Below are 21853 nucleotides of genomic sequence, written 5' to 3' on the forward strand. Positions count from 1 at the left end.
AAAAACTAAGCTGTTCTGTATCATCAAGTTTGTGTATCCAGCCTGAATCAAAACACAAGACAGAAAAAAAAAACTTGAATATCCTCTGTAATCATTACTGAAAGTGATCACATCGATCTTACTATGTAATAAATGTGATTCACTTGGGTAATGTCTAATTTCACATAGATTTTCAAGTTTCATTATCAAATTCTACTTTAGAATAATTAATTTTCCTTGTGTTTTCTAAAATAAAACAAAAAAACTTTAACAGATGTTTAACATTGGCCCTGCTAGTTAGACTCTTAGACTAAATAAACAAGACATATTTGTGAAACATGAATGAATGAGTGACACACTGACCCAAGTAACTATTAATTTTCCTTTTACTTGAACTATTGGCATGGCATTATCACAGCTCTATCACTCTCTGTTATATTTGGTTGAGTATTCTATTTCTAAAGCACTTTTTACTTTTGGCACTAAATCATGTACAGATACATCACTAAATGCTCACTAATGTTCCGGTTGGAGTTGCAGTTCTTTATTTGAGGAAACTGCTAATTCCTGTTACCTAAAACCCGTTTTCCAACAAATATAGTACAATTGCTCAATAAGATATCTTTACAGTAGTTCAGAAGTTGATAGGTTGGTTGAAGGTCACAAGATTGTTAAGCAAGGCACGGTTGAAAAGCATTGCCTCAAAGATTACCCCTACTAAATAGCAATGCCCTCTAACTTGCAGCTCAGAAGTTACATAGGTTAAAAGTATTTTGCCACAGATAAACATGCTAGAAAACTAAATGCCCTTCATTTTCAGGGTGTCATAAAAAAAAAAATGCGCACAGTAAGAAGCATTCGTCAAGATACAATAAACAGTCAAGTAAAACTGAAGTTTTATATAATGCATAAGAAATATACTAATGCATCAGAATGCTATGCAATGTGTAAAGGATGGATACAAGTTCACAAGATGCTTATATATGGATACAAATCAAGGGCAGGATCAATTAAAGCATATACACTTCGTGCTGTGTATCCAATCCCGAAGAAATTTTATGGCACAACATAATGTCTGATACAAGTATATATTCACACAGTAAGTCCGTAATTCTTTATCTAAAGTTGGACCTATTGACAGTGAACAAGTAACAAGAGCTCTTTAACAGACTATATAGCATAAAACAAGTAGCACAAATGGTATATGTGATGTGCAGCAATCAATCACCTGAATGTATGTATCGGTTGACAATGCCCAATGTTTAGAAAGAGTCATTATAGGACATTGTATGGTATAGGTCTACATTGGCCCTTAAAATGACTTCCATTTATTTTTTAAAACAAAATATTTTACTTTTATATACCGATGTGGAGTATATACATAGCTTATTGATGTACAATTTGTCATGTACACTTATAGAAAAATGCTGGTAATTCTAAGCTATGACATCTTAAATACACATATGACATTATAAATGTTCAACTTTTCCCAGATTTTTTAACTTTTGATGAAAAATAGCATATTTTTACAGTTTACAAACATAGAGCACATGGAAAAACATAATTATTACGGTAAATATACATTTTTACACGCGTTGTATATTTCCATAAAGTCCATGTGCACATAAAATCTGCCTAATTTCATACTAGTATGTAAGCTCATTTTATGCAAGTCACATGCAGCTCGGCGGAATTTCATACCCTGCGGACCAAATTAATGATAATCTGGGAAATTAACACTCCATGGAATTAAATAGTATTTGTATCGATCAAAGATTAGTTGAATTAATTCATATTCTAAAATCAACTTTTCAACCACAACAAAAGTACTATAAGTGATGATTTCTGTGGGAAAATGACAGTATTCAATAAAATGCTGTCTGACTTTACATTTATGATTTAGTCACACACAAATTCAAGTTAAAAAAAATATACATTTCAGATCTCAAAGATTTCAGAATTTTTAATAATTTTAGGAGCCAATTAGACCCTTACACTGTATATACAATGTACATGTAGCTATTTCAAAACTAATGCTACCCTTGAACCTATACAGCCATGCAAGCAAAACGGACACACAAAGTCTATTGACAACACAGTAGTAGAGGTGTGTTGAGAGGATTGGCAAGTGTTCAAAGATGTGCAGGCTACATATAGCAAGAAACAGGCAATATTCTCATCAGATACAGTGTCAATTTCATCCACGAAAGGTCATAAAGCAGCAAGAATGATATTTTGGCAATATATTTTTATACCCAGATTGGGGTCAATTTCATATACATGTACATGAACTCTGAGTTCAAACTGAATTTTAGACATTTCATGAATCAAATCTAATTTGATATCAAACATAGGCATTTGTACAAGGGCATACTATATTGGTATGACTTTCTATCATAGGATATTAACTTAAGATGCAGTATTGTTAATGATGGATATTTAATTAGCCTAAATGAATTTGAAAATACAAATCCAAAAAATGTTCATACTCCAAGATAAACCCTTATAACTCCAAAATATAATATGAAATGATAATATTTATCAAAAATTCTGCTCATTATCAGAATTGCATCAGTAGTGATATTGGAGAAAAACACCAATGTATCAAAAATTAGGGTACCTACATTTAGGTATGTTCTAATAACATCAGCAAGGATATGCTTCTTTTTTGTTTCAAATTCGAAGTTTATTTGTATACAAAATTAACCTCCAGAAATATATACCTCAATCTAAGTATTTTGGAATATATACCCCCCCCCCCTCTTCCAAACGTGTTGTGGAAACTGGTATATAAAAGTATGAACCCATCAAGTTGAGTACCCTGAAAATATGCCATCATTCCCTGTATGTGTTGTGAAAGCTGGTATACGAAGTATGAACCCATTCATTTGATTCAGCTGAGTACCTCCTCCTAACATGCCACCATTCAATAAGTACCATCAGGAAACATTGTAAGACAACATTTAACTATAGGTATCTGAAATCTTATCAGGAAGTTGATGAATATGATCCTAGAGTGGGAGATTCCTTACGTTTTTATATATAATTAAATCTATTATATATTATAAAGAAAGAAGATTTACTACCCTAGGGCTTTTTACCTTTGAGAATGATAAAATTTCAGATACAGGACATGTGATTTAACCTTTGACCTATAAATCAACAGTTGTCTTCTTTGAACCAGGTATTCCATTTATTGTGGTCACACCATTGTTTCATTTGAGTACAGACTATATGACCTGTTGCCCTAGAGCTCAATTCTCAATAAGTACAATTCATGAGATCGACAAACCAGTCCTTTTTTTTTTTTTAAGATTGCTGACTTAGTATGAGACTGATAAACCCAGTCTTTTTTATGATTGCTGACTTAATTTGACATGTAACCCTTTCTTCCAGAAATCAATAGGCATCTTCCTCTCCCTATATGCATCTCTGAAGCAAGTCTGAGAGTTAAATCCTAGTATGGTATTCTCTATATTGTGTCCAAAATATTGTCACATTTAAACTTGATCTCATTCTGACAAATGACGGTATAATCTAGGTATCATTTTCTCTTCCTATACGCATTCCATGATCAATATCTTGAATGATACTCTTTACATGGTGTTCCTAACATTGTTACATTTGACTAATGTCTTCGAGTCTTTGACCTTTTGAGACCTTTTGACCTAAAAGCTGCTGTCCACTGTGGTGATTATGAAATTGGCATCTTGAATGGTATTGCATTATGGTATTTACAACTGTGTTACATACGATTCCTACGACCTATAACATTTGATGCAGTAAGCAACAGACATACTTCCTCTCCCTGCTTTCTATCAATGTAGTCAATATGCTAACGACGTGGACTGGTACTCATTAAACGGTTCCTACATGCAAGCAAATAATACAAGTATACCCTGCAACTTTGCAAAGGATGCAACAGTCCCCTGGAATTCTGTAAAAGCAAGTTGTATGTGTAACCCAGAAGCCTGTTGGCTTATATACTACCCTAGCTCCAAACCCAAGCCCAGTCCCTGGACATGCAGTTTTACTTACTTGTGATGTGACAAACTGAACAGGAGTGGAGGGCATTATATCTGGGTGCAACAAAAGTGGAACAGGGGGCTCAGGATTAATATGGCTTTTATGCACCGAGACGTGTGGGTGGTGCCCGACGGGTGAGCAATGGGGCTGACTAAGATAGTGAGAGAGGGCCATATGAGGCTGTGGGGTTGGGGAATCACCCTCCTCAGATGACCCATGGTAGAAGTCTGAAATAGGACCAGTCAATTCTCTGTATATATATAAATATATATATATGTCACTGCATTACTATATATGCTGTGATGTCATATAATGTAAAAATGTATGACTTTAAGAAATACAACACTGTTTATTGATCTTGATAGTATGATTATTCAAAGAATCAAAGTTTGTGAAATATATTTATTTCTATACTTGCAATTAAAGGTGCTAAAACTGAATAATACTATATGGTAATAAACCATGCATACCATGACTGTGTTCCTTAACAACAGTGATGCCCTCTAGTGGGACTTCTGGTGGGATCTGAGAAGCTAGTGACTCTGCAGGTGTCTGCTGCTCATGTAACGTCTGAGCTACTGGTGCAGCAGCACTGGGAATGGGCTGAGAGCTAATCACTGGGGTCTCCCCTAGAACAAAATAAGAAAACGATATAATGAATTTCTCCCTTTCATCAACAGTTTAAAATATTAAAGATCTCCATTTCAGACATTCCTCCCTGTACTAAATGATACAAAGTTGTGTATTTGTGTTTATTATTTGACAGTTTTTTGTTTTCAGTCAAAAACTTTCCGACCGCCAGAAAACTGTGATAGTGTTCTCTGTTTCTAACGCATGTAGAACTACAATTTTAATACATGTATCTAGATTTGTTCCTGAGAAAATCCTTCAAATGTTGATATAAGTTATGTGACAATTTGTTATTGATAAAGGTGTTACTTTCTCGTTTGAATCTTCCCTTGTGTTGACTTTTGTCATCATTTTTCCACGTAACTGACCATAAAGTCACGTGATTCGCCACAGTGCTTATGCTTATAACAAAATTGTCCCTTAGGCCCCAAGACATTTGCTATATATCAGTGTTTTTCTGTACATATAATATACAATGCAAACCTGAAGTTTTTGGCTTGAAAAGCTCATTCTTCAATTGTGGTAAAAATGAGTCAATCCTGTCCCATGTGAGTTTCCAGAGCTGCGACTCGGCTCCGTCTGATGTGTGGAATATGTTGGCCGTGTCCATCACCAACAACATGTTCTTCAGCGACTCTGGTATAGCCTCCGACTGTAAAATACTCAAATACCTCAAAATTCTATATACATGTATACTGTACTTAATCTGTAACGTATCACTTCTCACATAAAAACTTTGAAATTTCTTTGTTTTATCGACTTAGTGATTATAGAGGGTACTGCAGACTTTTATGACCAACTATATTTTCAGGGCATCGACAGACTTTTATGTCTGTACTATGCAGACTTCAATTGGATCTCACTCATCCTTTTCCATAACCAAAAAGAAGACTCAGACATCAATGAAGCATAAAGATTGCATCGAATCGATGCAAATATTCGGCAGATGCATACATGAAGTTAAAAGGCTAAAACAAAATCTCTACATATAGTGTGTTATTCTATTATCAATTCTCATAACAAATTCATTTTTTGATATCATCATTTATATGTCTTATTCACGCTACTACATAAATGTACCAGTGGAAATCATGGTACAATATCTTAGATATGTATGATATCTTAGCTGCATTTGTTTTAGTCTCCAAAGTTTGTGTTTCATATCATAATGTATGGTTGAGACATCATTGTTACAATTGTGTACACCACAGATTCTGACAGTGTCAACATACATATAAGATTTATTTGCTGTTACAGAAATAACAGTAGTTACGACTGCTGCAGACTTACCAAGAGGTCACAGAAATAACTGAGTAGTTACGACTGCTGCAGACTTACCAAGAGGTCACTGTTGTCAGCGTGCATGTATTTGTCCATGAAATCTAATATTGTCAGCCACAGGGCAGTAAAGGTGCTCAGTGACAACAGGGGGCTCAGATGCTGGAGGAAAACCTGAAACAACTCAATTGTGTTAGTGGATAATGTACTGCAATCATTCTGATCTCACCTCCTATCCCCCTGACAACAGAATTGCTATGGAGATACTATATCATGACTATTCATTTGTATGCATGTTTATGTTGATTTCTGCAACATTTCTCATTTGATTTTTATCAACAGGAATCCTACCTTACACAAAGATCTGGGTTCTGATTGATTTTCAAGGTTTAATGTATAGGGTTAAGGTCTCTATAAGGAAATTTCTGAAGTTCTTTGTGTACAAAAATAATACCGTTCTAATACAGTGACATTGAATCGAGATTTTGATTTGGATTGTTTGATTGTATCTAATTTCTTGAAATTGAATCCAGATTATAAGAACTGTGAATTTATCCCTATAAATGGCTGAAAGTATTTTTGTAGCAAATTGCATGACAAAGGAGGGGATTTTTGTCTTTTTTCTTCTTTTTAAAAAAAGAAGTCAATTGCAGCATTCTCCCACTAATCACATTTTCATGGGAAATAATTCAGATTTCCACTGCTGTTTACAAAATGTGCTGATTTTTTAAAAAGATTTTTTTTTGTGATCAAACTTGCCAAGCATGTAAAATATCTAGGTGACAGGAGGAGAAATACCATATCTGGAGGGAATGCCCCACTTTTTGGAGCTTTGTATGAAGGGTATGTCCTACTTTTTGGAGCTTTGTATGAAGGGCATGTCCTACTTTGTGGAGCATTGTCTGGAAAGTATGCCCTACTTTGTGGAGCATTGTCTGAAGGAAAACTCCCACTTAGTGGAGCTTTGCATAGGAGCCTTATAATGTGGAGCCCTTGTTTTCAGTTTGGAAAACACCTGTTTAAGAACTGATCACTGATTGTACAGTATGTGAAAACATTCTTTTACATGTAATGATAATTTCTATAAAAGTTTGTATTATTGGTATTTATTAGTTTTGTTTGTATACCTTGCAAAGTAATGTAGAAGCTCTCATCCTGGTCTCCTCCATACCAGAGGGGTCCTGTATATTAATGTTCTCCAAAAGCTTGGTCAGGAGGGGAAATAATACCTAGAGAAAAATGTACAAACAACACCTAAACGGAAATGTAGAAATGCCATCTAAACGGAAATGTAGAATCAACACCTAGGGGAAAATATATACATACTACTAAGAGAGAAAAGCACAAATAACACCTAAAGAATTGTACAAAAAACACCTACAGAAATGTATAGAGAAATGTACAAATAACACCTAGAGAAATGTACAAACAACACCTAGAGAAATGTATAGAGAAATGTACAAATAACACCTAGAGAAATGTACAAATAACACCTAGAGAAATGTACAAATAACACCTAGAGAAATGTATAGAGAAATGTACAAACAACACCTAGAGAAATGTATAAAGAAATGTACAAATAACACCTAGAGAAATGTACAAATAACACCTAGAGAAATGTACACATAACACCTATAGAAATGTACAAACAACACCTAGAGAAATGTACAAACAACATCTAAAGGGAAATACACAGAGATAAATGTAGAAATCCCTTAGAGAGCACCCAAAGGGAAATAACACCTAGAGGGAAATGTACAAACAACACATATGAAAATGTAGAAACACAGCCAACATAGAAATGAAGAAATTACATCTTGAGGGAATTGCAGAAATACAGTCCAACCTCGTTTAAAATCTAGAATTCGATGGGACTGAGAAAAAACTTTGAGATATCTGAGGAGTTGAGATATCAAGGGTGAAATACTTAAAGAATAAGTGGTTGGGACTTTTGAATCACTTCAACAGATCCATGGTATTCGAGATATCAGTGTTCTAGATATCGAAGTTCAACTGTATCACTTAACGGGAAAAGTAGAAATAAAATGTACAGGGAAAAGTAGAAATAAAATGTACAGGGAAAAGTAGAAATAAAATGTACAGGGAAAAGTAGAAACAAAATGTACAGGGAAAAGTAGAAATAAAATGTACAGGGAAAAGTAGAAATAAAATGTACAGGGAAAAGTAGAAATAAAATGTACCGGGAAAAGTAGAAATAAAATGTACCGGGAAAAGTAGAAATAAAATGTACCGGGAAAAGTAGAAATAAAATGTACAGGGAAAAGTAGAACCAACACCTAGAGGGAAATACAGACAAACCTCCTATAGGGAAAAGTAGAAATAAAATGTACAGGGAAAAGTAGAACCAACACCTAGAGGGAAATACAGACAAACCACCTATAGGGAAAAGTAGAAATAAAATGTACAGGGAAAAGTAGAACCAACACCTAGAGGGAAATACAGACAAACCACCTATAGGGAAAAGTAGAAATAAAATGTACAGGGAAAAGTAGAACCAACACCTAGAGGGAAATACAGACAAACCTCCTATAGGGAAAAGTAGAAATAAAATGTACAGGGAAAAGTAGAACCAACACCTAGAGGGAAATACAGACAAACCTCCTAGAGGGAAAATGTAGAAATAATATTTCTAAGGAAATGTTGAAAAAAGCCTAGAGGGTAGTGCAGAAGAATAGTACTTGTAAATGAAGGAGGATTAATCACATGGATACCCATAAACATGGGTAACAGTAATTCCAGTTAAAATAAATCTTACAAAGATTTTGCTACAATTTTCTAATAATCAGATCTCATCTCTGTACTCTGATTGAATAAACTTTCCATCAAAATACAGCACTGGAACCAATCAAATAATCCATGTACGTTGTTTGTGAATGTTAAATTCTTGGAGAGTTCGCCCAGAGTACAAAGACAATGATTTTCAACAATGATATTTTCTTGAAATACATTCTGTCAGATATTTCTGACAATTGTTTATCTGTGACTAATGTACAAACTTGGCAGGGCAGAGTAACTTTGAGATTTTCAAATGGATAATTTTTAGTTACGACAGACTGAATAAGTCACAAGAGTTCTTTGGATACTTTGTATGCAGTGCCAAGTACGATCAATTCTATCGATCAACTAAAGCCATTTATAAATAATCACCGAAAAGGCTATCCTAAGGGAATTCATTTAAAACACACCTTGGTAAAATGTGATAAAATTCATATTGCCAATTAATGATTAAGTATAGCAGTACTAGTTTACAATGATGGGGTGAAGATTTATAGTGCAGACTTCCCAGTAGGAGGCCCTGCTACATTAGAGGGCCCCTACTAGGCAGTCTGCACTATAAATCTTCACCAGTACTAGTTTATTTTAAGGATAAGACATTAAATAAGGATAAGCCTATGGATTTAACAGAGGTAAAATTGACATGTACTTTTGCACAGGTGCTTTCTATTATTACAGTACAGGTAAGAATTATCCTTTTAAACCTAAACTCCTATTTTTGGAATCATCTAGGTCATACATGTAGCCGAGTCCACTTGGCTCCGCCCTGCCACGTCATATAGATTTTACAATAGTACCTTATTGAAGCAAGCCTCCCATTCAGTTGCCGAGAGAGTTTGTAGGTCATGAACCAGCAAAGCCCGCTGTAGATAAGTTAATGCCTGACTTCTGACCTGTCTTCTAGTATCACAGCATAGCCTGGCTATTCCTGTAAAAATACAGCTAATGAGACTCTGTCCTTCAATACATCATTCACAATAGAGACTACATTTGTTTTTAATACTGTACGATGTGTACTTATTTTAGCAAATTCAAAACTTGGCATACTCTGAGCTGATGCACAATTTAGTGTAATCATGAATTAGCACTTCTATATATAAGAATGGGTAAATAGAGAATTTCATATTTTAGCGCTCTTGTGTCACCGCCAAAGCTGCTAAAATTTGAATGTCGCTAAAATAAGTACATGTACAGAATACAGTAATCTGAAAATGTAATTATTATCCGACAGTCTTTCAAACTGAGGTATGCTGTTATAGTACACAATGTGCATGTGCAGCAGTAGGTGCCGTTAATAAATTCTTTGATCTTACCTTGTAATAAAGGACACCAACACTTTATCCACAATGCACTATGACAGGCATCGATAGATTCTCGCTCTTCATTATTTTGTTCTTCTGCCCAGGATGTAAATATAGTTGCTGCACGTGTATGGAGTGTGTGCATAAGATCCAACAGCTGTATTGATAGTGAGGCTAATCCTCCTGCTGTTCCATCTTCCTCCCCCTCATCATCTGATGGACACATGTTTTGGAGATGGCTTGGTGAGGATGAAGACTTTTTCATTTTTCCTGCGTCTCGTTTGGACTTTTTAGAATGTTTGGTTTGTGGTTTTTGTTGTCTAGCAAAGACAGGGATCCTTCTCCTACCTAGAAAAATCACAGAAAAAAGTTTTATTTAATGCAGCATATATAATATGCATGATTATGACACAGTTACACTTTAACACTTAATATTATTCTCTCTGCAGACAATGTACATGTACGTAATCCTGTGAAAGCTACAACAGAAACAATGACCAAATACGCAAGAAAAAAAAAAAACCCAAAAAAAAAACCAAACACAATAATGGACAATTATTCTTTCAACTTTCAATATTTTTCCTCCTAACTATATGTATGCTATGTTTACCATTTTATGTATATAGTATAAAGGTATATGTTATGAAATGATTTAGGACATGTGCTACAAGTGTGGCAAACAATCTTATTATTGTGAAACAATGCCAAGTGTTAAAAGAATTAAAACTGATAAATATTCAATTTTCACTTAATCTGGCCAGCAGAGCTAACAATCTTCCAAGTTCAGCACATGTGATATCAGCCATAGATTTTGCACCAACACATCTTTACATAAAAAAATTCACCAGCCCTTTTGGGCTCCTTCATGATTCAATTGGATGTCAGGATAGTGAGTTTTAGTGATGATTGAATGTTGAAGGTTGCATCTGTATTTGTAGTATTGAAAAAAACAACCAACATTGCTGCAGTATCATCATATAACTAGCATACCTCCATTAACACTGGCCTCCACAAACGCTCGGATGGAGTGGACACAGCTCTCAAAATTAAGTGGAGTGACATGGGCAGCGTCCCTGACTAGGAAAGCCAGGGTCTCAGACGACTTCAGCAGGGCTTTACTGTCACAGTAATGCAAGTCCTCACTCAACTCAATGCTGTACTGGTTGGGAATCACCTTTGGAATGTTTGCTGTGGCCTGATCTTCATTAATGGGTTGGTGTGTGTCCTTGTTGACCTGTAATAATGTTTTATAGTGTACATGTATTTCAAGTCCTAACACTTCACTAAGTGCATCTCAAATGAATCCACTATTGTGGTCTATGCTAGCCAAAGCAGCCATGATCTGAACAAACTTGAATTTACACTAAATGAGGATCTTTGCAAATCAATTAATCATAGTTTAATTTTGTCGATCTTGGGAACATTTTCCCTGTACATTTGTATTTGGACTTATTATGTGCCTACAATGTGTACAATAGTCGACAGATCACGCTAGTCGACATGAACTGTTTACACAATGTTGCTTTTCCTATTAATGTGACAAATTGTAACCTTGTTATCTTTAAATTTTGTTTTTAAATAAAAGTATATAATATAGGTATATTCCTATGCAAAGCTGTTGTTAATCTTCATAAATGTGATATCTCACAAATGTCAAATAAAGTTGAAAATCTTTAAGAATCTCTCACAAAGACCAAAATTCAAAATGATCACACAATAACATAACCATTTCTAAAGGAAACCAAGCCCCATGCTATTTTGATTGACAAGGTTAGACACCCATTGATAATCAGCTGATCAGTGTTCGTCTAGTGTATCCTGATATTTGTCAGACAAATACAGTTGTTCGAGTTTGAGTTCTTGTAACTCACTTCCACACGAGTATTGATAGAGATTCCAAAGTGCTAAGTAGACTCCTGATATGAAATCCAAAAATCCGAAGATGGTATTCCACAGACAAACAATTGTAGAACCTGCCCATATTTGTGCAGACACCATAGAAATGTTTGCTACCATCAAACCATATGTTACTTACATTTTACATACAACAAATGCTTTAAAACATTGTATCAATCATGTCATTCAAACATTTCTGAGACCAAGAATTAAAAATTCTAAAATTAAAATCCGAAACGAGATTTTACTCTTGAATAACACAATGCTGCATTGTGATTAAATGGACGCATGTGGGCCCCAAGAACCAGATACTTAATTTTTATGGCCTCATGTTTATTTTTATAACTCATTCAAAAAATTTTCACTGATGAAGTGACATAGATTTTGATCTTTGCATGGTGCTTTCAGATTTAGCAGTGAGGGTTCTTTTTTGTGCCAATGCCTTGCATGACCTCCATTTCTAAGGTCATGTCCAAAAGACCCATGACTTTCATTTATAATGCTGGGCGCTTGGTGAAGGACATTTACTCCCTATGTTAAATGCCTTAGGTTTAATGCAGCGCCAGTATCAAGAATCGAACACAAGCCTCTTGGTTGTAAAGCAAGTGCCCTATCCTCAAGGCTGCCGCGACTGCTTGAAAATTAATTACGTAAAGTTTCTCTGCTATGAAATATTTACTTCTGTACAATAATAAAGAATAATTTCTATCAGAATATTATTGTGTCTTATCACAGAAATGCTGTTCATGTCTAAATGAAATCTATGTTTTATATCTACATCTGTCAGAATTCCCAGCCATTAAAATGGTCTTACTATATTCATTAAGATTCATATGCGCATTGTTCACATTCAAGAGAAAATGGCTATCAGATTCATAAGCACTTTGTTCACATTCATAAGAAAATGGCTATCATGTTGATTGGTAAAGATATAAAATGTAAAAACATTTGAAATGTAAATATTACAGAATCATACCAGAAGCCAGCTGCCATTATCATGAATAGGTCTGATCTCCAGAGGGGAGGGGCTTCTGTTGGCCGTTGCCTGCCTGTCGTAACTAATTTCACTATCCGATGTGTAGCCCCGGTCACTGAAGTTATCACTAACAGAGGCACTGGGCAACTCACTGTCACTCTGTGCACCTTTATAATCAAGTCATTCTATTAGGATGGATTTTAAGCTGTACATTAAAAACAAATAAATGAATTTCTTGCATTTAACCCATCAGGAGCACATACTGCAAAGAAACAGTGTACCAAATTAAATGTATCCAAACTTTGTACACTCCGCATATATCTTATTATTGACAACAATTTATCAAAGATTGTAATATAAAAATAAACCTGCATCACTGATGGCCTCAGACATTTCTATTCCTGGGCAGACCTGTAGTAGAGGTGGGGGGTTAGCCCCCGCCCCCACAACCTCCAACAGAGTGAACAGTGTGAACCAATCTTGGCCTGTGTGAATGTTGGCAGCATTTGTCCTCAGCAACTCGTGCAGGGCATGTGATATTTGTCTGGTACAAGAGTGGATGACAATGGGCTTCATCATCAACAAGATACGTAAAGACGTGAGGACTTGTGGCGCCACCTCCTCCCGACGTAAAAGTCTGATGGCAAGTCGCAGCAGACCGACTACAGCTCGCTCCACTAAGAATGTGCACTCATTGGAATTCACAATCAGATTGTATAAGTGGTCTCTTACACTCTGCCATATAGGTACAACTCTGTCTCTGGAAGGAAAGATTTGCATACAGACATGTACTTACAGATACAAAGCAGAACAAATACTTTAGCAGTGAAAACCAGATTTATGCAATGGTTTAAGAAACTTCAACACAAGTATATATAAAAGTGAACTTTAAATCCTTGTCTAAGGAGATCAGTGTCTCAAATACCTGTTTTGAAGAATGACTTTAATTAAAAGTTCTAGGAAGAAAACAGCTGCATCTTCATCAAATTGTAACTCTGAGTTATGGACTTCAGGACCTTGTGAGGCAAAGATCTGAGCCTAAAAAGTAAATAACAATAAATCTGTAAATCATACAAAATAAAAGTAAACAAAACATCAACCAATTTATTTACTAACTAATTTAGCTGTAGGTGACACAAAATACTTTCACTCCTTCCCAAATAAATAATATTTATTTTTTCACAATTCTTGTTGCATTTTCTGCGTGTAAAAACTTATAAAGTATGAATGATTCCATTCTCTAATTAATTCCATACTTTAACGAGTTCCTGCAGAGAGTCCTCCCTGAGAAACTTGCTGTCCAGTATCAGCTGTTCCAAGTGACAGTCCCGGATACAAGTCTGGGCTTGTTTGGAGGCCTCCTGTTCCTCCAGGGTGGGACCTTTGTTTACTGCTGGTTCAGAACTGGTGAACAATGAGTAGAAACTGCTCAGAACTCCCTCAGACCTGCAAAAAGAAGCACCCGATGAGGACACAGTCATTCTGAAGATATTGCTAACCTGGGTCTGGGATAACTCTGTAATCAATGTGTAATGCTTCTTTTCAAGAAAATAATTGTGATGGTGGACAATACAGATATTTCAACATGATGTCTCGGTACAATTCCGCTCCCTGGGTTCCACGCCTGTAAGGCTGAATCTGTAACCTTAACATCATTCATGTACTTGTATATTCTGAATTCTGAAGAAAATGTATATGTATATCAAAATGTATGTACGTAAAAAGAAATAATAATGGTTTACAATACAGCCTCAACTGGTGATCATTTCCAGTACTTACTAAATAAATATTTACAAAATCTAATTGAATCGCCAGGGTAAACTCTATGTCACATTGATTAGATCTTCATTTCCTACATGAACATCTGTAACATTACAGTTAAGTGTGTACGGAAATAAGAAATTTTCTAATACCAAAACACACCTATAATGTAATTACCATTTGTGATTTTAAATGAAAGCAGAAGTGAGCAAGCTCACATACCCCACACTCCAACATTGCTTGACAATGCCTCACATAATGAATGGTAATGCTATGCATTACTGCAAAGACAGGACAGAGGGGCTCGAAATCCTAAGTTCAAAAGGGGCATAACTCCCAGAAAAAGTATTAAATCAGAATTTCCTGGGAATATGCACATCTACACTGTGTGTCCTTATTAACTACAAAGTTTCACAAAATTCTGTTCAGCAGTCTCAGAGGAGTTGCGTTGACAAAAAAGGGACTGGCAGACAGGTAAAAAACATTATACCCTCCTCTGCAACTTTGTTGCATGGGGTATAAATATGAATGAGAGACAGAAAGATACATGTACATGTAGATGGAAAGATAGACAGGTTTAATAGTTTTTAAATACTGTAAATTCCTAATTTTACGTGAGCACTTAATATTACTAGTAAACATAAAATCACGAGAACATGACTTTGCGAGTGCTCTGTAGATCAAGACTTTTTGCATGAATTTCAGCAATATAAACATAAAAGTGAGTAATTTTATTTTATTTCAGGCAAAATCAGGCAATAATAAATCCCTCGCGTATCTTCAGGAATCTACAGTAACTCAGGTATACATCTGTACTTTATATCAGTTTCAGTACTTACCTCTGTCTGTTTATGTACTTTATATCAGTACTTACCTCTGTCTGTATATGTACTTTATATCAGTACTTACCTCTGTCTGTTTATGTACTTTATATCAGTTTCAGTACTTACCTCTGTCTGTATATGTACTTTATATCAGTACTTACCTCTGTCTGTATATGTACTTTATATCAGTACTTACCTCTGTCTGTTTATGTACTTTATATCAGTACTTACCTCTGTCTGTTTATGTACTTTATATCAGTACTTACCTCTGTCTGTTTATGTACTTTATATCAGTTTCAGTACTTACCTTTGTCTGTATATGTACTTTATATCAGTTTCAGTACTTACCTCTGTCTGTATATGTACTTTATATCAGTACTTACCTCTGTCTGTATATGTACTTTATATCAGTACTTACCTCTGTCTGTTTATGTACTTTATATCAGTACTTACCTCTGTCTGTATATGTACTTTATATCAGTACTTACCTCTGTCTGTTTATGTACTTTATATCAGTACTTACCTCTGTCTGTTTATGTACTTTATATCAGTACTTACCTCTGTCTGTTTATGTACTTTATATCAGTTTCAGTACTTACCTTTGTCTGTATATGTACTTTATATCAGTTTCAGTACTTACCTCTGTCTGTATATGTACTTTATATCAGTACTTACCTCTGTCTGTATATGTACTTTATATCAGTACTTACCTCTGTCTGTATATGTACTTTATATCAGTACTTACCTCTGTCTGTATATGTACTTTATATCAGTATTAGTACTTACCTCTGTCTGTTTATGTACTTTATATCAGTACTTACCTCTGTCTGTTTATGTACTTTATATCAGTACTTACCTCTGTCTGTTTATGTACTTTATATCAGTTTCAGTACTTACCTCTGTCTGTATATGTACTTTATATCAGTTTCAGTACTTACCTCTGTCTGTATATGTACTTTATATCAGTACTTACCCCTGTCTGTTTATGTACTTTATATCAGTACTTACCTCTGTCTGTATATGTACTTTATATCAGTACTTACCTCTGTCTGTATATGTACTTTATATCAGTACTTACCTCTGTCTGTTTATGTACTTTATATCAGTACTTACCTCTGTCTGTTTATGTACTTTATATCAGTTTCAGTACTTACCTCTGTCTGTATATGTACTTTATATCAGTACTTACCTCTGTCTGTATATGTACTTTATATCAGTACTTACCTCTGTCTGTATATGTACTTTATATCAGTACTTACCTCTGTCTGTTTATGTACTTTATATCAGTACTTAACTCTGTATATGTACTTTATATCAGTACTTACCTCTGTCTGTTTATGTACTTTATATCAGTACTTACCTCTGTCTGTTTATGTACTTTATATCAGTACTTACCTCTGTCTGTTTATGTACTTTATACCAGTACTTACCTCTGTCTGTTTATGTACTTTATATCAGTACTTACCTCTGTCTGTATATGTACTTTATATCAGTACTTACCTCTGTCTGTTTATGTACTTTATATTAGTACTTACCTCTGTCTGTATATGTACTTTATATCAGTACTTACCTCTGTATGTATATGTACTTTATATCAGTACTTACCTCTGTCTGTTTATGTACTTTATATTAGTACTTACCTCTGTTTGTATATGTACTTTATATCAGTACTTACCCCTGTCTGTTTATGTACTTTATATCAGTACTTACCTCTGAGCGGCTGTTATCTCTTCTTTTACAATACAGATCTTTCCAGAGCTGTCTACAAAGTCCTCAACCTGAAACACCAAAAGTCAATTTCTAATTCATTCTGAAAAATAATCCCTTTTTTTTTCATCCTTATTGAGTTCCAACTATTCTTTAACTTTAACTTGCTTTGGCTCAGAACCTGGACAACAGTCAGAGGTTATCATAAAGTACAGTTTTTACTTCAGTTGGATATACTTATACCCCAAAAAGCCTCTTTGGTAACAATTTGCTTACTTCAATGAGTCCTTTTGGTAACAATTTGGCACGGTACAATTGAAGCATACAGTCCAGTATATTCTTCCATCCTTCTCTTAAAATATCACCATGGCGATGAGCTAACCCAAACACAGTCCGTGCCGCCAATTGAGCCTTAGAGTTGCTCCCAAACATCACTGGTAGATTTTCAGGACTCTGTGTACAGACAAAAACAAAAGTCTTCATGAAGATTTAGTTTGCAAGTAATTAAAGCAAAAAAATAGTGACATAAAAAACTGTCTGAGAATCTCATACAAACCTCTGCAGAACTGAGAAGGGTGGTAAATTTACACAACGATATGACTAGATTATCGAACACATCACTCATTCCATAGTGAGCTGATATCATTGCACATTTCCTACAAAGAAAATAGAATACGTGTACATTTCACACATCTACTCATCAAATTATTCATAACGAGGCTAGTCATTACATCGAACAGACTACGATACTCACCTAAATCCTGCTATGGCTTTCTGAATTATAGAATCATCAGAGCTTTTATCAAACACAAATGACAGAGCTGCCACTGTGGGGCCCCAGATGAGGGTGAATAAGTCATGATCAAATGACCCGGAGGGAACATGTAGAAATAGACCATCCTTTGTGGTACCTCTCCTCAACAGGACCTACAATACATGTAAAATTGTGTGGTGTGCTCAAACAGGTCCTACAATACATGTTAAATTGTGTGGTGTGCTCAAACAGAACCTACGATACATGTTAAATTGTGTGGTGTGCTCAAACACAACCTACGATACATGTTGATTTATATGAGGGTACCGATGCGTTATATTTATCAGTCGGTGTGATGGTGATATAGAGGCCTCCGGGCACGGGCTCCATTAGAAGACGAACGATTCGTGGAAAAACATATCCATACCCATTTCATGATAATAGCATCGTTTGGACTCCCAATCTTTCCAACATTCCCGCCATATATGCCTTTGATTGTTGATGTGACATCGTTTCTTCAGAACTACTGTGATACAATGTCGCACAGGCATTACCGCGTCATTGACTAGAATGTTTGTCCCGAAAACCTCGCGAGATTTGTACCGTTTTCATTTTTAAAAATATTTTTGTGGTGGGTCTGGTTAGTTTTTTTTTTTTTTATTAGATGGGTCATTGTAAAATGAGTTTATTAATTTGATGGGTCATGGAGTAATTTCTTATTTTTTTTTTATGGGTGCTTGGTATATACAAAAGGTGCCTCCCGACCCCCCCATGTATTTATTTCTGGAATAGCCCTACCAACATCTGAGGCTTCACCTAACAACATCTGAAGCTTCACCTAACAACATCTGAAGTTGAAAAAGTCCCCTAGATTTGAAAAAGTTGCAGTAGCGAAAATTATCGATCCTTCTGTAAAGAAACAGAATAATTGGATCACACAGATGTTTAAAAATGGCTGCTGGTTGCAAAGTACACTTGAGGAAAGGCAATCATTTTCTCTACTGGAATTAGAAGACACATGCATATTTGAACTGAGGTGAACTTTTCAATTTTAAAATGCTATTAGATGAAGGTTATAGAATTCACACGTATTTGTCCACTGCATTGCAAACACCATCTGTGGTGTCACGGAAAGTTCAGCGGGCCCCAGCTTATTTGGAGTGAAATAAGTAGGTAAATTTTTTTAATTGATTCTCAAGTATCTCAGGAATTTGTGATGAAATTTGGTGAAAATGTATATGAATTATATGTAAGTTGAAAGCTATAAAATGTAGTATAAATGCCTTTCTTTAATCTTTTTTTTTTAATGCCAAAATTGGGTAACCTGTCATAGTAATTACAAGCCTTTCTCTATGATACACATCAATGATACATAAACATTCTGAGGACCCCTGCAGCTAAAATGTAAAATGGAACATCTGCCAAGTTTTTTATGTTTCTCCAAATATCATCAGAGATTTTATCATGTCATCCAATCTATTGATTATCCTCATATACAGTGTAAACAAGACAGTTTTTAGTTTTTCATTAATAACAATACTCTTATTCGAATCACTTAGTGACAAAACTTACCTTCCACAGATAGTTTTCTTTGACTAAACCTGTGTGTTCAGCTGGCATCACTATTTCATCATTCCTAAAATAGGAAATATGTGTACTATGAAAGGTAAATCACACATCACTTGAACAGTGTCTGAATATTTATATAAAGCTGTCTGAATATTTATATAAAGCTGTACAAAACAGGTGCAAATGCCGTCTGCTACACAATATAACTATCTGATTTAGATACAGCTATTTGGAGAGAAACACTCAGATCCTAAGCAGAGACTGAAACTCTTACTTTATTGCATTGTACATTTCTTCCAGCATATCCTGATCAAATTTTTACTTTATTGCATTGTACATTTCTTCCAGCATATCTTGATCAAATTTTTACTTTATTGCATTGTACATTTCTTCCAGCATATTCTGATCAAATTCTTACTTTATTGCATTGTACATTTCTTCCAGCATATCCTGATCAAAATCTGCTCCACCGTTACATTTCCTCAAGTTAATCTTAAATTCCTACAAAATTAATTCAAAGTCAAACACCATATCCATGGAGCACAATGCTCCTCAGAATTACTAAAATACATGTAATTATTAATCCTCTACACCAAAAACCTTACCATGTGACCTAATTCTTATTCATTTTTCCTTAATCATATTCCCTTGGAAGGAGAAAAGGCCTTTAATACACTTTTGAAATTTTCTTTTGGGATCCTCGTATCAAAGTACTTGTATATATCTTAGACCACATTTCATTGAAATTGGTCCCAGGATTCTGGGAAAGACATTTTATTAACAACATGTAGTCAGAGGCAGACATATAGCCCAATGTACATGTCATATGTGAGCTAATGTACATGTATATGTCATGTGTGAGCTAATGTACGTGTACTTAAAACCACAGAGGCGAAACTAAATTACATAGTGATGTACATGTATGGTATGTTTACCAACACTCAAAACTCCAAAACATTTTACTACAACAATCAAGTTACTGAATTCAATAGACTTCTGTCAGGATAACATAATGCTGAATCTACATTTAATTTGATACATTTTGTGAACAGCTGTCCTTGAATATGTTGCAGTATAATGATATTAAAGATATAACTAGAGATTGTTTTAATGAAAAACAAATATCTCCCTAAATTGGAAGTGTTCCAAATAAAACCTCCTCCTCTTAATATACCGCATGGTATGGAGGAGAAAGCATAAGCAGGAACATAGACATTATGAACTCTGATAAGCCACATAGGAGAAGTGTTCACAAACTATTTAACACCTTCCACCCCTAAGACCCACTATAACTTTAAGGATAACAATTGGATCCTCCTGTCCCTACAATATGCACATCTGCAATTGGCATTGAAGTATTGTACAAAATTTCAAGTCCATCGGATAAGCCATATAGGAGGTCAAGCATTCACAAGCTATTTTAACATCCTCCATCCCTCTTAGAATAATTGGATCCTCCTGTCCCTACAATATGCACATCTACAAATGGCAATAAAGCATTGTACAAATTTTCAAATCTATCCGATAAGCCATATAGGAGGAGAAGCGTTCACAAGCTATTTTACATCCCTCCTCCCTCTTAGATCCACTATAACTTTTAAAAAAATAATTGGATCCTCCGGTCCCACCAATATGCACATCTACAAATGGCAATGAAGCATTGTACAAAGTTTCAAATCTATCAGATAAACCATATAGGAGGAGAAGCATTCTTTTTGTGACAGACAGACAGATGGATGGACAGGAAGTACAAAAACAATGTCTCCCCCTGAAAGAGGAGATATAATGTCAATGAAGATATCCCCAGTTCCTTGGAATTCCTTGTAACCTGTTTTTACTGTATCCCACATTAAATAAAACACTAATATTTATGAATCTATGCCTTGATTCAATCAGTGCCGACGGGAGGAAATCCCCCAAGTTTCTAGAAAACCTTAATACAAGTACTCTATGTATCCTTCCTTGCTTGAATTAGTACTCACAGCCACATTCATGGGGATGTTCTGCTTCTTAGCGTTGTGATTATGCTGATCGACGTTGAGCATAATGATGGCGTACGTCAGAGTGAATGCAGAGTCGGTGCTGGCAAATGGCTCAGCATTACTTTTCTGCAAAGAAACAGAAATCATCCAGTACAGATTTCTCCAAGAGGAAGAGTTAAAATGAATGAATTATTTAAACAAATAATTAGATTTCTTTAGATTTTTAGCTCATACGGCTTTAAGATTACTGCTGTGTCGGACAGTGGCCAGCTGGTCACTAACTATTTATCAGCTAGTCACTAATTATTTATCAGTCTCAACTAATTCAAGAAACCAGAGTTGGCATACATTTAAATTCAAAAATATCTGCGGGA

At 35.1% G+C, this 21853-nt stretch overlaps 1 protein-coding gene across 3 annotated transcripts in view; it reads right to left on the bottom strand.

Annotated features, from left to right (window-relative positions):
- Window positions 1–21853, bottom strand: part of LOC125668664 (Golgi-specific brefeldin A-resistance guanine nucleotide exchange factor 1-like) — a 44151-nt gene that overhangs the window by 995 nt on the left and 21303 nt on the right. The window contains exons 19-37 of one of the 3 annotated variants that reach the window (XM_056162304.1): window positions 21480–21605; window positions 19916–19998; window positions 19501–19564; window positions 17929–18101; window positions 17731–17830; window positions 17451–17627; window positions 17178–17245; window positions 14139–14328; window positions 13808–13920; window positions 13251–13642; window positions 12883–13049; window positions 11001–11244; window positions 10023–10358; window positions 9507–9637; window positions 7041–7142; window positions 5974–6087; window positions 5119–5287; window positions 4476–4634; window positions 4018–4232 (exon numbers count right to left, since the gene is read on the bottom strand). In XM_056162304.1, the coding sequence (XP_056018279.1) occupies window positions 4018–4232; window positions 4476–4634; window positions 5119–5287; window positions 5974–6087; window positions 7041–7142; window positions 9507–9637; window positions 10023–10358; window positions 11001–11244; window positions 12883–13049; window positions 13251–13642; window positions 13808–13920; window positions 14139–14328; window positions 17178–17245; window positions 17451–17627; window positions 17731–17830; window positions 17929–18101; window positions 19501–19564; window positions 19916–19998; window positions 21480–21605 (3123 nt within the window). Of the gene's footprint in view, window positions 1–2770; window positions 4233–4475; window positions 4635–5118; window positions 5288–5973; window positions 6088–7040; window positions 7143–9506; window positions 9638–10022; window positions 10359–11000; window positions 11245–12882; window positions 13050–13250; window positions 13643–13807; window positions 13921–14138; window positions 14329–17177; window positions 17246–17450; window positions 17628–17730; window positions 17831–17928; window positions 18102–19500; window positions 19565–19915; window positions 19999–21479; window positions 21606–21853 lie in introns of those variants that run through there. The other 2 variants (XM_056162303.1, XM_056162305.1) reach the window with 2 other exon arrangements.

The sequence above is a fragment of the Ostrea edulis genome, chromosome 4 (genome assembly GCF_947568905.1).
Source record: "Ostrea edulis chromosome 4, xbOstEdul1.1, whole genome shotgun sequence".
Lineage (NCBI taxonomy): Eukaryota > Metazoa > Mollusca > Bivalvia > Ostreida > Ostreidae > Ostrea > Ostrea edulis.